General features: G+C 42.5%; 1 protein-coding gene across 1 annotated transcript in view; it reads right to left on the bottom strand.

Annotated features, from left to right (window-relative positions):
- DYNLT3 (dynein light chain Tctex-type 3) overlaps positions 1-12,603 on the bottom strand; it is a 45,326-nt gene extending 32,723 nt beyond the window's left edge. Inside the window, exons 1-2 of the mRNA XM_068269888.1 lie at positions 12,359-12,603; positions 3,858-3,899 (exon numbers count right to left, since the gene is read on the bottom strand). Coding sequence (XP_068125989.1) covers positions 3,858-3,899; positions 12,359-12,382 — 66 coding nt within the window. The 5' untranslated portion in view covers positions 12,383-12,603. The remainder of the gene's footprint in view (positions 1-3,857; positions 3,900-12,358) is intronic.
- Positions 12,604-15,132: the final 2,529 nt, after the last annotated feature.

Here is a 15,132-nt window from a genome sequence, read left to right as displayed (position 1 = left end):
GCTTCTGCTTGATTAATCACTGCAAGCTAGGTGTATTATATGTGTGCATTTCTCATTGGCTTATAAGCAGCCTGCAGGCTTTATAAAGCAGCAGAGAACTGTTTGGGAGTGAGTTTCTCCATTTGTGTGTTTGGTAAGTTTTAGAGCAGTAGGAGACAGGCCTTGGGGGTGGCAGCTCCAAGGGTTTGGCTGCGCTCACATATGGTGTTAGATGCTGGTTCTGGGGCCCCGGGCAGTGAGAGTTCCCGGGGCCCCAGGCTGGCTCATGCACCATTGTTTTTAATTTTATTGTAGTATCCCATGCAGTTTAGTTAGGAGGGGGGCAGATGAGAGGGAATATCCTGCACGCTGGTGCCCCCTGCTGGTCATATAGCCATTGTCTATATGCAACTGAAGCCCTCTCCAACTGACTGGCTGACTTGCTCAGCTTCTGCTTGATTAATCACTGCAAGCTAGGTGTATTATATGTGTGCATTTCTCATTGGCCTATAAGCAGCCTGCAGGCTTTATAAAGCAGCAGAGAACTGTTTGGGAGTGAGTTTCTCCATTTGTGTGTTTGGTAAGTTTTAGAGCAGTAGGAGACAGGCCTTGGGGGTGGCAGCTCCAAGGGTTTGGCTGCGCTCACATATGGTGTTAGATGCTGGTTCTGGGGCCCCGGGCAGTGAGAGTTCCCGGGGCCCCAGGCTGGCTCATGCACCATTGTTTTTAATTATTGTAGTATCCCATGCAGTTTAGTTAGGAGGGGGGCAGATGAGAGGGAATATCCTGCACGCTGGTGCCCCCTGCTGGTCATATAGCCATTGTCTATATGCAACTGCAGCCCTCTCCTACTAATTGGCTGACTTGCTCAGCTTTTGCTTGATTATCACTGCAAGCTAGGTGTATTATGTGTGCACTTCTCATTGGCTTATAAGCAGCCTGCAGGCTTTATAAAGCAGCAGAGAACTGTTTGGGAGTGAGTTTCTTCATTTGTGTGTTTGGTAAATTGTGTATGTATTTCATGACCTTTTGAATAAACTTGTGTGGCCACGATTGTTCACGAACAGGAGTGGGATCGTGTGCAATGTTGAAGAAAGCCCTTGTCGAAGAGTTTTGGGAGGGGGGGGTGGCTTATCGCTGGAGCGGCGTGGTGGTGGGGGTAAATAGAAATATTTCAGGTATATTTCCTAAATAATTTCACTTACATCCCCCACATTGTAAATGTACTGGCACAGCTGGCAAGCACTGGTCAGGCTTCATATAGTGAATTCCTGTACATCCTAGGATGTGCACAGCCAGTCTTTCCTGTAAAAATGCATGCATGCTAGTTTCTGGCATTAGCACCTTTAAATTGCAAAAGAGACCCCCTCAACATATACGACTTATCTACACTATTAGAATCCCATTATATTATGTAACACTATAAATCAATGAGAGGTGTAGATAGCAAATGCAAGAAAATGTCCCCGCCAGGCTACAAAGTAAGAGGTAAGCACAGGATACAGATGGTGAGACATGGACCAGTATCTGCAAGAGCTGGGTATTAGATTTTAGTTAGTGAATGGTTAGGGTACAAAGGAGGATGAGTGGGCAATTTAAAGAAATCCAGTAAGCAGTGTGTGATGAAGTCATCACATTCATAATTCCAGATTGTAGAATTGTATTCATGGACTTAACAACTAAAGCCTTATATATCATTACCATGTGGGCTTTCTCTGCCCAGGTTAAAAATAAAGGCATTAATTATTGAGTTCAGGTGCAGTATGAGCATGCTGGTCTTTCTGCTTTCTGCTTCTCCCAATGGTGGCCTAATTCATAATTTACACTAATGCATGTCTGAAAACACAAAGGAAGTCAGTGCTAGAATTAGACCAAACTTAAAGCACTTCATCTCCCTTCATGTTAGGTGTCTGAATAAGGATGTTTCTTATTAGTGTGGCTATAATGTTTAATTGTTTATTCTTTTCAAATGAAAAACAGCATAAACTTTGCATGTAATAATGAATTACTTCCTAATAAGGAGGTGCTCTGCCTTTTTAAGGTTTTTTTTTTCTTTTTACAAATCTCATCCTGTGGTCACTATTATTGGCTAATGACCAATGTGGTATGTGCGCTCCTCCTGACACCTTTGTCACAGACCCTAAAGCATATACTTGACTGACCGGTGGTTCACCGCACAAATGGGTGGGTATGTACACCCTGAAAAATTAAAATAGAACTTATAAGTGCGGCGCTCTACACCTGTCAGTACGCAACGATCAGCACAGGACCCAAAATAAATAAATAAAGTCCCAATATGCACAAAAGTCCATGCACCACTGTCCTAAACAGTGAATGAGCTTGAACCTGGTGAAATCCTATATTCCGTTTCAATATTAGCATGCGATCTTTATATTGGCAGGTATCACTCTCACCAGATTTGTAGGCTGATAAATCACAGTCAGCATATGCAGCGTTTATACAACAGTTGTAGTGCTTCGTATTTTAGCCTCTTCCTCCTAATTGCAGCTCAGAAACAGGAAGACAATACATAGCGTAATACTGTATAGGGACCACATAAGAAGAATCCTCTACCAAGAGTGATACACCAGCCCGTGTCTACGATCACAAAAAGAGGCACCACCACTCTGTGTATCCCTAAGCAGTAAAATTTAACGCTCACCAAATATATTGGCCGACCATTACAGTTCAGCAGACAAGTATTCCACCAGCCTTTCTATTCGTAGTCAGCAGCCTTCTCCCTTCATAAACTTTTGAACAGGATTGTGGAGTTATCTTCACTGTTTCCTGCACAACAATATTTGTAGTCTTTTCCCAATTGTGCCCGGCAAGGCCAGCAGCAGATTCCCTAGAAAGAGCAGCAGAGACCAGATCAGGGCCTCTTCCCAAGGCTCCTCCCACAACGCGCGGATTACACATGTATGACATACATGTCATAGGTCATACATGTGTAATCCGCGCTGTGGTTCTTGCGAGTGATCATATAAGAGTGCCTGGAGCCGGCTTAGTTAAATCTACAAAGTGTCAGGATTAAACACCAATAAACATGGTGTATGTTTAACTATGCACAGTCCCAAAGCCATTAACTAGTAGAAAACCAGTGTAAAAACATAAGTGATGCCTAGAGCCTTAATCAAGATTTCTTCATATAAATGGAAAACCTAGGATGTGCAGCCTGATATCAAAAAGGGAGAAAACTGTAAAGCTATATACTTGTATCTGCTGCAGGAAGTCTTCACTGACATAAGTACACATGTGCTGATATTCAGTGCCGAGTGACTGGACTGGGGTCTTGGAATAATCATTTGTAAGCTCCACATATGACAGCACTTGGTAAATGATCCAGGAGCTTGCTGGGGCAGCTGGGCCTACTGCATACATACAGTCAGGAAAAGATGCAGCAGGTTAAGCACATAGTGTGGGACATAAAAAAAAAGTAATTTATGGTCAAAGCTGGTGACGACTACTTTTTTAGTTATAGATCTAGTGTTGTGCGGAACACACTTCAGATTTTCTTTGGCTAAAACAACCATTCATGATAGTTTCAGATGGAAAGCTAAAATAGTGTAAAGCTGTCTCCGAACATCATTGGCCTCTTCCTTGATGAGTATTTCCTTGTCAAATTGTCTTGTTTTTGGTGCACAAACTTCAAATGAAAGTTTTCACAGTGTGGTACCCACTCAAGCATTCCCCACCCTCCTTTTTTACGCAGTAAAACACATTGTTCAGCTGGGAGTCTGAACAGTTGCCCAGAACAATCCCTAATAACTGTTTTGGGCCACAAGTATCGCAGATATGCATCCAGACTAACAATAGGCACGTCCATTTTAAACAAGTTGCAGGTACTACACGTGTGGTGAGGATATTGATTAACCTACCTCTTTCACAATGGAGCTGGCTTCATCTGTGCTGAACACATTCTGTAAAATATCACATAAACAGATAAATATGTTTAGCAGTTATCAAAAGTACTGTGAATTTAAGATTTTTTTTAGTATACAGTATAGGAAAAAAAACCAATAGGAAATGAATTGTTTTATTTGCCAGTACCATATGCCAGGTTCTCAACATGTGGTACATATACCCTACATAGTACTTCTAATGGGTTCAGGAGGTACACTGCGCTGATAAAGTAAATGGAGTATAACACATTCAGAGTTAAAGAAAAAAAAATCATATACAAGCAAAACTGAGTAAGTATTTTTGTTTATTAAAAACAGAATTCTGGTGAAGAACGTATACCCAATCACAGTATGCTACTAACAAATGTTTTTGTGTCCAGGGGATCAAGGTGTACTTGACCTGTTTTTTTAATAGCACAGAACGATAAGAATTAGCAAACAGCATAAAATCATAGCAGCCAGTTTAGAGGCGACAGATCAACAAAACATAATACTATATTTCTCTTATAGTATTATGTATATATGTTCTACCCCAGCACACGCAGTCAATATTACTTGGGGTGCTGACAAACTCTTTTGAGATCAACAAAACATAACATGGTGACTTAAATGGATAATTCTCAATCATGTAAAATCCCTGACTAATATGCATTTTGGTACATGTAGCTTTGGGTCAGACATTTAATAAACACAATTGAAACATAGTTGGCACTGGAACATAGCTTTTTTTAACAAATAGCTGTCAGTCTAATGCTGGGAATACACCATACGTTTTTTGTGTTCGATCTATTAACCATTAGATTTTCTGCTCAATTCTCTTATCTTCCACTCATTTTTCGTATCTTTTTTCCATTGACTTCTATAAGAAATCGAGCGGAACATCAGACATGTCAGAATTTTATCATCGAAGACATCTATCGGAACGATTCTTACAAAAAAAAAAAACACGTATTGTGTAATCCCAGCATAAGAGTTAAAAGGTACGCTTTAACCCCCTTGGCGGTATGAAAAATACCGCCAGGGGGCAGCGCAGCAGTTTTTAAATTTTTTTTTTTTTAAATCATGTAGCGAGCCCAGGGCTCGCTACATGATAGCCGCTGCTCAGCGGCACCCCCCCCCCCGCCCGCTTCGATCGCCTTCGGCGATCTCCGATCAGGAAATCCCGTTCAAAGAACGGGATTACCTGGAGGGCTTCCCCCGTCGCCATGGCGACGGGGCGGGATGACGTCACCGACGTCAGCGACGTCGGGACGTCATTGGGAGACCCGATCCACCCCTCGGCGCTGCCTGGCACTGATTGGGGTCTGGGGGGGGGCCGCGCGCCACACCGGATAGTGGCGATCGGGCGCGCGGCGGCGGCGATCGGGGTGCTGGCGCAGCGTCCAGCAAAAAAAAAATTATTTAAATCGGCCCAGCAGGGCCTGAGCGGCACCCTCCGGCGGCTTACCCCGTGTCACACACGGGGTTACCGCTAAGGAGGTTAAGAACACATGAATTTGCCCAAAAAATTGGATTAGGGAAGGATTAGGATTGGATAGGAAACAGTAAAAGTACTGCCTTACAACATTCATGTAACAGTTTCACATGATTCTGGTCACAATTAAGCCCTGAAGCTCAATAGTTTATTTGGAGACTGTTAAATACATTTAAGACAGAGTAGTGTTAGGAAAAATGCATAATCTAAACTTCAACACGACTCTACTCTTATCAACCATTCCTATAGAAAACTATAAGCGTTTAGTTTTATAATGTGCTTTAAAGTCTCCAGGCACAGCAGTACTGATAAGCTAAATGCAAATACCAGAACTAATTTATTTTGTTCAAAATCACCAATGAAACTCGTACCTGAAATATTGGGTTTGCTGTCCATGCTACAAGTAGGGAAAGCACTGCATACATTTTGGAGACAGCCGATATTTAGGTTTACATTAGGTGGCTATATGCTGTCTTTGATGATGTGGCCTGCAGCAAGCTCTGTATGTATTGGGCTGAGCAGCTAAAGGAAGCATGGCAGCATATAGCAAAGTCCCTGTGATAACATAGTGAGTGCCAGTTTTCTGCATCTTTTCCACAATTGTTTGCAAACAAGCATATTTCATTGACTGACTTTTTCATAATGTGCAAATTATATTATCTGGTCCTATTTTAAAGGTCAACTGTACATAATGTCCCCCCCCCCCCCACACACACACACACACTCTTACACTGTAAGCTTTTTTGAGGCAGAGCTTCACGGTCAGTTACTTGTCCAGGCAAAGCTACAAACAAAAGTCCCCAGGCATCCTAGTGTATTCAGCGTTACGTGTGCTGGCATAAACATTGGCACCATAAGGCGCCTGTCTAAGGGTGGTGCACATTAGTGTTGTATTATTTTGGCACACATCTGTAAGCAAGGAGACCGCAATGTTGAAGACAGCAACTCTTATTAACTGGGAACCATGGGGTTGAAACAGGTACCTGCCGTGAACAAGAGGACCATTGGCTTGACGACTGAGCCTGGGACCCGAACAGCTAAGAAGCACCCCCACGAGCACACCATGAGCTGAGCCTGTGACCCGAACAGCTAAGAAGCACCCCCACGAGCACCCCATGAGCCACAGATCAATGACTTCAGGTGCTAGCCAGAAAAAGGAACGGATGCAAATGCAGCAACAAGACAAGTACTCAGAAAGGGAGGCTTTGGCAACAAGTCAGGTTCTCGGACAGGACACAAGGTCAGCAACGAAGCAGGAAGCCAGACAGGCAGTGGTCAGCAACAGAGTGGGTAGTTGTATGTAGCAGAGGTCGGCAACAGAGTGGGAAGTCAGACAAGTCAGGATCAACATAGGACAAGAAACAAGCAGACACTAGGTCAAGTAACGAGACCACACCCTCACAGAACAAGCTACAATATAACAGCACTGGAGAGTGGCACTCTCCAGAATTAACAAGGCCATTTGGCATGAATCTCGTATCACACAGATGCCTTGCATCACCAATGTATATACCAGCACATGTAATACCTATGTGTGCAAACTGCCAGACCCTCACGCAACGCAGCCCAACTGAATGTATCAGGATGACTGCGGACATCTGTTTGTAATCGCTGCCTTGACAGGTAACTGACCATGATAGTCATTTTCATCTCCTGTGTTACATTACTGTAACTCGTCTCAGGTTTTATAATTTAAAGCAAACCTCCAGCTACGGGGATAGGAATAACCTGTAGGAAGAAGTGCAAATACTACAGAAGAAGGCATCTATCTGTTGGTCCCCCACCCTCCTCTTTATTTTCCAGCTGTCTTATACCTTAGTACTGCTGTGACAGCAATGAAGTTCCTGCAGCTGCATCTCCCAAGATGGCCACCATGTTCCACCCATTCTGGTAATAAGTATTTTGGGAAGTTAAGTGGAGCAGTTTTGATTGACAAGGCAAAAATCAGTTTACTGCTCACTTGACCAAAATTTGCTGGATAGAAGGACACTGGGTTGCAGATACATTTGTTATACACATCAAGCCCACTCCTATGAGGAAGAGACTGGGAGAGTAAGAAAGAGGAGGACCTTAGACCAGCATGGACCTTCATTATGAGTGGAGTATCTGCTTTTCTACCTTTAAGTTAATGTTTAAGCCCAGATTTCTGCTTTGATAGACAGCACCGCACAATATCTTGCCATAAAAAAAAAATAGATAAAGATTCATTATTATCCTGAGATTTGTTTCTTCTGTATACCGAGTTGCTTTTTTACGTAAATGTATCTCTCTCATAAAGCCAAGTAGAGGATGCCTAACTATTATGTAATTTAAGTACGGTAATAACACTCATTTATTATTCTTCCAGAGTGCAGTAATAGAAGGCAGCTTGTCCCAGCTTCAGTGCACTGTAAGTTAGCTGTGTAAATAGGACACAGCATGCAATGTATGCAGAGCTGTTCTGTATCACTCAGCACAGAGATGTCCTCAGTTATTACAGATTCAGATTTTAAAAAAATGACACACACTTAATGGAGAAGTAGAAGTAACCTGGATATTAATAAAGGTCTTCTCAGAGGAGCACTAGTGTGACCCAGAATATCTGCTGTTGATTACACCATTTATAAAGAAAACATTAATGCATGAGTGACAGGGACCTGCAAGAGTTGTGAACACTGCAAGTTTCTGGTCATGCACTATCTGTTCGCAGTCACATAGGAGGGACTCTTAGACAGATTAGACTAATTTGGTTGAATTTGCTAGTGATCAATTGCATTCCCCCCACATCAATCGATAAACTTTGATCAATTTTGGAAAGTGTCATCAGAACCAAGAGTAAACAATCATGGAGAGAATGTCGGTGGAGTTAATAGCCACATCAAGCCAACAGAGCAGTGGTTCGATATACCTTCAGTCAGAGTCCTTCTGAACTGCGATCAAGATTGATTGGTGCAAGGGGTTCATCAATCACTTCTCCTGACTGACTGAAACTTAGGGAATAATCAATCGTTTGTAGAATCTGAGTCACTTTTACTCAGTAAAATGCCAGCTTGCGTCACACTAATTAGCACAATATACAGATTAGTCCAAGAAAATGCTGCTTTGCGAAGAATAAAGAAATCATAGCTGGGGAATACTGTATTATACATTATATATTTCAGACTTATTTTATAACATGCATAAAAAGAGTGCATAACTTTTATTAATCAGAAATGACATCCAATGTAATTTGAGAAACCAAAAACAGCATCCCTTTCTGTTAAACTCCCATCCGTAGCAGTCCGGTCACTGAAGCAGGCAATTTGGATGCCACCTGCATTGTTCTTTCTCAAAATGTTTCCCAGCTGGGTGGCGTGAAAAAGTAGCCAGGCGGGGAGCGACGGGGGAATACAGGGTTGGCACAACTCTACTTACAGCATAGGACATGGATAAGGAAGCGAGCTGATGACAGCCGGCGGGCTCACCAAAAGTAGCTGGGTGGAGCACCCGGCCAAAAGAGCTCGGGGGGGGGAGATCACTGGGCTGGTAATATGGGCGCTGCATAGAACCCAATGTTAATTAAGGCCATAGTGGTGCCCAGTGTATAACATGGGCATCAGAGGTGCATGCTAAAAATGAAATATAGCAGCCACACATAGCAGCAGAATACAGCACAAATATTGGCAGAGGGAACCTTTAGTGGCAGAGATTCTGGTAAAGATTTTGGTAGGGGGTTTAGTGTTAAGAGTTTAGAGGGTGGGTTAGTGTGAAAGGTGATAGAATATTGGTAAAATTACTATTGGCAGTTGCCAGTGCCCAATAGTAATTTTACAGATATTCCACTCCACTAGCTGCTTCACCTTGTGCCCAAATTAACACAGGAGCCTTTTTCAGGTACACATTTGCCCCCCCCCCACACACACACAACATGCAGCATCCTTAGGGGCAGGTCCATAATTCTCACTACAACAAAGGGGGAGAGAGAGCGTTGCGGTGGTGTAATAACATTTATTTCAGTAGCAACTCGTCAAATAATGCACTTACAGAAATAAAATGACTTAACAGGCATTTCTTACATGACCGTCAAGCCACATTACTCGGACATCTTATATGGCCTGACCTGACGAAGACACTGCAGTGTCGAAACGCAACATCCTGCCTGCACATTATTATTATTATTGATTTATAAAGCGCCAACATATTCCGTGGCGCTGAACAAACTGAGAAAAAAACATGGAGTACATAATACAGACAATGGTGTACACTAATATACAAGATACATAATTAGTGACAAAATACAAAAAATGATACAGCATACAGAGTACAAAATACAGAAGTGGTAATGACATTGATAAAAGTAACATGATGAATAAAATGTATAATGATTTCCAAGACACAAAAGGGGGAGAGAGCCCTGCCCTTGCGAGCTTACAATCTAAAGATGACATGGAGCAGGCTCACAGAGTGACCACCCCAGAGCACCTCGTATGATGATTCCTGCTGGTCAAGATAGATGTCTGAGTAAGGTGGGTTGCTGGTCATGTGAGATACTGTATTTCTCACTGGACACAGTAAAAAGACAAACACTTATATAGCGCTTTTCTCCTGGCGGACTCAAAGCGCCAGAGCTGCAGCCACTAGGACGCGCTCTATAGGCAGTAGCAGTGTTAGGGAGACTTGCCTAAGGTCTCCTGCTGAATAGGTGCTGGCTTACTGAACAGGCAGAGCCGAGATTCGAACCCTGGTCTCCCATGTCAGAGGCAGAGCCCTTAACCATTACACTTTCCAGCCACACATGGATAAGGAAGGGAGGATAAGGTTTGTACCTACAGGGACCAGTAATGGAAGCTTTTTCTAAGTCCACAATAAAATGTTGCATACAAATAGACACTTGTGAACAGGCCTTTACTGTTACAGTGGATGGCAGGTTCAGCTACGATAAGTAAAATAAAAAATATAAAACTGTCCACTTTGCTTGTTCTGTAAAAGTGGAGTGGCTAATGTGTGGTATAGGTTAATGGGAAGGTTTAAGGTGTTAGGTTTTATGTGGCTATAAACTTGACTGATATAAAACTGGCCGAAGGTAAAGTTGAATCTGCAAAGACACAGCCAATATCTCTCCATGTTCCTTAAAGGGAACCTAAACTGAGAAGGATATGATTTTTTTCCTTTTAAAATAATACCAGATGCCTGACTCTGCTGCTGATCCTGTGTGTCTAATACTTTAAGCCACAGCCCCTGAACAAGCATGTGGATCAGGTGCTCTGACTGAAGTCAGACTGGATTAGCTGCATGCTTGTTTCAGGTGTGTAATTCAGCCACTACTGTGGCTAAGGAGATCATCAAAGCTACCAAGCAACTGGTATTGTTTAAATGGAAGAATCGATACCCCTCTCATTTTAGGTTCCCTTTAAGTTAAATGCTCACAGCAAAACTTATCAGGGAGAAACTCACATATCCAGATAAAGACTAATAAACACACCCTGGAGAGAAGTTTAAAAATGGAACACAATCAGTGCCTTGCAGCAAATCACAGATGAAACTAAGTTTCACTATAACGTATCTTTATTATCAAGGTATCTCATATCTGGGGAATAAAATGGTGGCACAGTACAAATACTCAGTCTCATCCAGCTCACCTTCACTGTGAACTGGTCTTCATCCTGCCTAACGTCCAGGCTACATATACCCTGTGACACTTACTGTGTGCTGTAAATGGTCACTGTACGGCCAGCTGACTCATGGGCAGTTGTTGCATGACGTTGGCCATCCACCATACAATCCTGATTGTACAATCTTACCACACCCATGTTGCAGCCATAATCCATTGATAGGTTTGATGCAATAAATGTGTTTGCATGTCTGCACTATGCATGTTACAGGGCTAGAGTTAGGACACCTATGTTTACCTGGGTACTTCTGCGCAGTATAGGTGACTAAGCATAAGAATGCATTCTTCTGTGAACTAAGACTCCGGCTTTTAACTTAGCTGTAGGGATAACAGTTGTGCCTGGATGAGTAAATCTGTGAATGCATTTGTTTGAACATTTGCATGCGAGAGTGCGAAGGGTTAATAGATTTTTGCTGTTTTCTAGCCACACCCCCTTCAGCACCTCCCTTTCCTTAACTTATTTAATGTCCTAACTAGATGTGATGTGCCTGGATATATGTATTTTGTTTATGTTGCAGCCATGTGTCACCATAATGTTACCTATGTAGCAGATGTCACCACATGTCACCATAGTCACAACTTACAGGTCGTGTCAGACTTGCTGCTAAAGTATTGGTGTCTGATACAACAAGACACCTTCTGAGGGCATGTGGAGCCCGGATTGGGCAGAGCTTATTATAATCAGAACCTACACAATATTACCTGGGTAGTAACTCTCCTGATCACTGTACGTTTATTTATGTATTTAGTGTGTATTGAGGTCTAGGATTGCAGACAGATTGTGTTATGGTATGCAGATGCTGTACTACCGGAAAAAAAACACACACACACAACGCTTGTTATGTATCCTTTTGTACTAATGTAAAATGCAATCTAGGAAAAAAAAACACCAGAGATCTCATTGCAAACATTCTTTTCTAGCCAAAATTCAAAAAATGCATACTTTTCGGTCCCATAATTCTCCTATATTAGAAAACAATAAAATATATCTGTTAATATTTAGCATGAAAATGAAGCCCTATCTAAACCAATCGACTGGCTGATAAAAAAAAAAACATAAATAAACAAGCTTGCAGTAATCATCAGTTACTGAAGAACAACTTCATTAGTCTGAAGAAGGCTCTGCGTGCACACAGATGTTAAAGTTAAAGGCTTGGCTCTGAAGTGGGTAAAAAGTTACCTCTACATGTGATATCCTATGGACGTGCATTATATGAAATGAGCACAATAATCACAACACACAGACACAACAGCACTGTAAGCTGCAGCTGTGACTACAGCAGTATAGAATCTCCATTGTTTGCGTGCTGCCTGGCAGTAGCTTGCATTGCTTTACACTAAGCATAGGGTTACACACACACTGCTGCACATTACCTCTGCCTTGTGCTGCTCCTCCATAGCTCTCTGGCAGGTGCAGGGTAATGCAGAGGAGGTAGACTATATTGTGTTCTAGCTAGCCCTTTTTATTCTCATGAGATATTTAGGTAATGCCCGCAAAATAAACATAAATAAGTAAATCTACACGCAGCTCCAAAGAAGTCTCTGCCTTGTGCTGTCCCACCCCGGCTTCCTGTATTATTGTGATGCTGTCACTCTGAAGAGGAGGAGCGACGCTGAGGAATAGTGTAACTGCAAAATGAAAAGCAAAATCACAACCTTATAACCAGCACAGATCTGGAGCTGCTGCCACCTGTTGGTCGTGTGAAATAATAACATGCATCGCTACACACACCACGAGACAGCTTTCTTTGTACTGTTTTAGAACCAGGCACGTTTTGTGATTTTAGCCTGACTTTTCCAGTTGATGCAATTATGTTTTTGAGGACTGGAACAGAAGCTCATAGTAAAATCAGCTTGCTTGCTTGCTTGCAGACTTTGTAAATAATGACCATCAGGAGTGGTTCGATTTAAAAATAGAATATCCTTAAAGGGACACTTAAGTAAAAAAAAAAAGAGTTTTACTCACCTGGGGCTTCCAATAGCCCCCTGCAGCTGTCCGGTGCCCTCGCCGTCTGACTCCGATCCTCCTGGCCCTGCCGGCAGCCACTTCCTGTTTCGGTGACAGGAGCTGACAGGCTTTTGACGCGAGTGATTCTTCGCGTTCCTGGCCACAATAGCGGCATCTATGCTGCTATAGCATATATCATATACCATATAGCAGCATAGAGGGTGCTAATGTGTCTGGGAACGCGAAGAATCACTCGCGTCCCCAGCCTGTCAGCTCCTGTCACCGAAACAGGAAGTGGCTGCCGGCGGGGCCTGGTGGATCGGAGGGAGACGGCGAGGGCACCGGACAGCTGCATGGGGCTATTGGAAGCACTAGGTGAGTAAAACTCATTTTTTTTGTTTGACTTAAGTGTCCCTTTAAATCAGATAAAACCTTATACCAGATTGAGGCTGAGATCACACTCGAGTCCATGGAAAACGGACATCAGCCAACAGCTGCTGAATGTCGGCAATAGGAATCACACATAATGTGTTAAAAAAAAGCAACAGAGCTGGTGTTTATTTCCCCTCACATGGAAAAGAGCAGTTGATGCCACTTGATTGTGATTGTGCATAGGGAATCATTACATGCATTGTCGCATGCAATTTTGCATTGGGGGAAAACTTATGCAATCTGCATAGAGAACCAAAAGGTGAGTTTTTATTACATCAACCACAGAGGCGAACGTTACACTAAAAGCAGTGGAGAAAGTAAGAAGGCCACCACCCTGCCTGGTCTACTAAACCATTCTGCCTCTCAATATTTCCTTTCTATCTTTGTGCAGTACTTTCTTTTTGGACTTCTCAATTGTCCAAACACGATACCCTTGCTGACGTAACCTTTTCTCCACACACAACATAAAATATAATGGATCCTTATGGGGGAGATCACGAGGGTGGCGAAGAATTGTTCCAGTCAGACCCTTTTGTCTGGGGAGATTGAGAAAATGGAGGAGAGGTTATGTCAGCGTGGGTACCCTGTTTGGACGATTAAGAAGTTCAAAAAGAAAGTCCTGGCCAAAGATAGAAAGGAACTATTGAGAGGCAGGACAGTTTCGAAGACAAGGAAGGGTGGTGACCTCCTTGTGGTGATATATTGGGGTGCTGATGCTGTTAAGGATAATACAGTAATATATTTTCATTTTCCCATTTTTATGTCTGCTGTGTACTACTGTATCATATGGGATTGTATGTCAGCCAGTCTGGCTTTTGGAAGGTGTCACCTGGATAATGTCTGTATGTAGATTAAATTTGCATTGAGGGCAGAGATCAAGGGAACTGCCATTGTCTTCATTGAATAGACCAGTCACCTTCAATAGGCAAAGGAACCTGGACAGTAATTAGGAACTGTCTACCTAGACTCTAATTAGGAGATGACTATTCAGGCCAATACTGTCAACAATGTGTTTGTCACCTGTAACGTGGACTAGGGAAGTCTTTTCATGTATGTACTAAAAGACACTTTAGCCTGGGGAAATTGGAGGTTAAGGAAGTCTTTTGTTGTGTGTGTGCTATAGTACACTTTTCACATGTGGATGTTAGATCTCTGGAAATCAAATTCCAGGATGTAATTAAATCTAGTCCCCCCCCCCCGTCCAAACAGGCTTACAGCCTCAAGGCAAATATTCCATTATAAAAAGCAGGGGACAGGTACCTAAAAATCAGTCTACTCCTGATGGTAGCTGGAACCGGACTCCCGCTCTAAGCTAAGTTGGCTCCTGATCCAATCAGAACGGTGTCCGTCCACAGAATCCAAGTCCAAGATTCGTCTATCTTGATCCCTGTTATTTTGGTAAGCAAATCGCTTGTGTGTATCTTTATAACTCTTAATTTTGTAACTTTTAATTTTGTTTTTTGTAATCTTTTGTATATATTCTGTTCTGCATTGTTCCACTTTTTTCCTGGAATATTAAATTATTATTTAATAAGCTTGACTTCTGCTGTACTAAACTAACACTCATAGCCTAGAGGGGACTGCAGTGTAGCTGTGTATAAGTCCATGCCTAATTGTATGCTTGAGCAACACTAACATATGAAATTGTAATTGCATTGTGTGTATGGGGCACTTCTGCGCTCGACAGCCGAGTGGGGAGTGGCTAACAGTATCGTTCGGAACGACTGTTAGTGGTTTTGCTTCACAGTGTAAGATATCAACTGTGTGT

The sequence above is a fragment of the Hyperolius riggenbachi genome, chromosome 2 (genome assembly GCF_040937935.1).
Source record: "Hyperolius riggenbachi isolate aHypRig1 chromosome 2, aHypRig1.pri, whole genome shotgun sequence".
NCBI classification, from domain to species: Eukaryota; Metazoa; Chordata; class Amphibia; order Anura; family Hyperoliidae; genus Hyperolius; species Hyperolius riggenbachi.
This window is presented reverse-complemented; position numbering and strand designations above follow the sequence as displayed.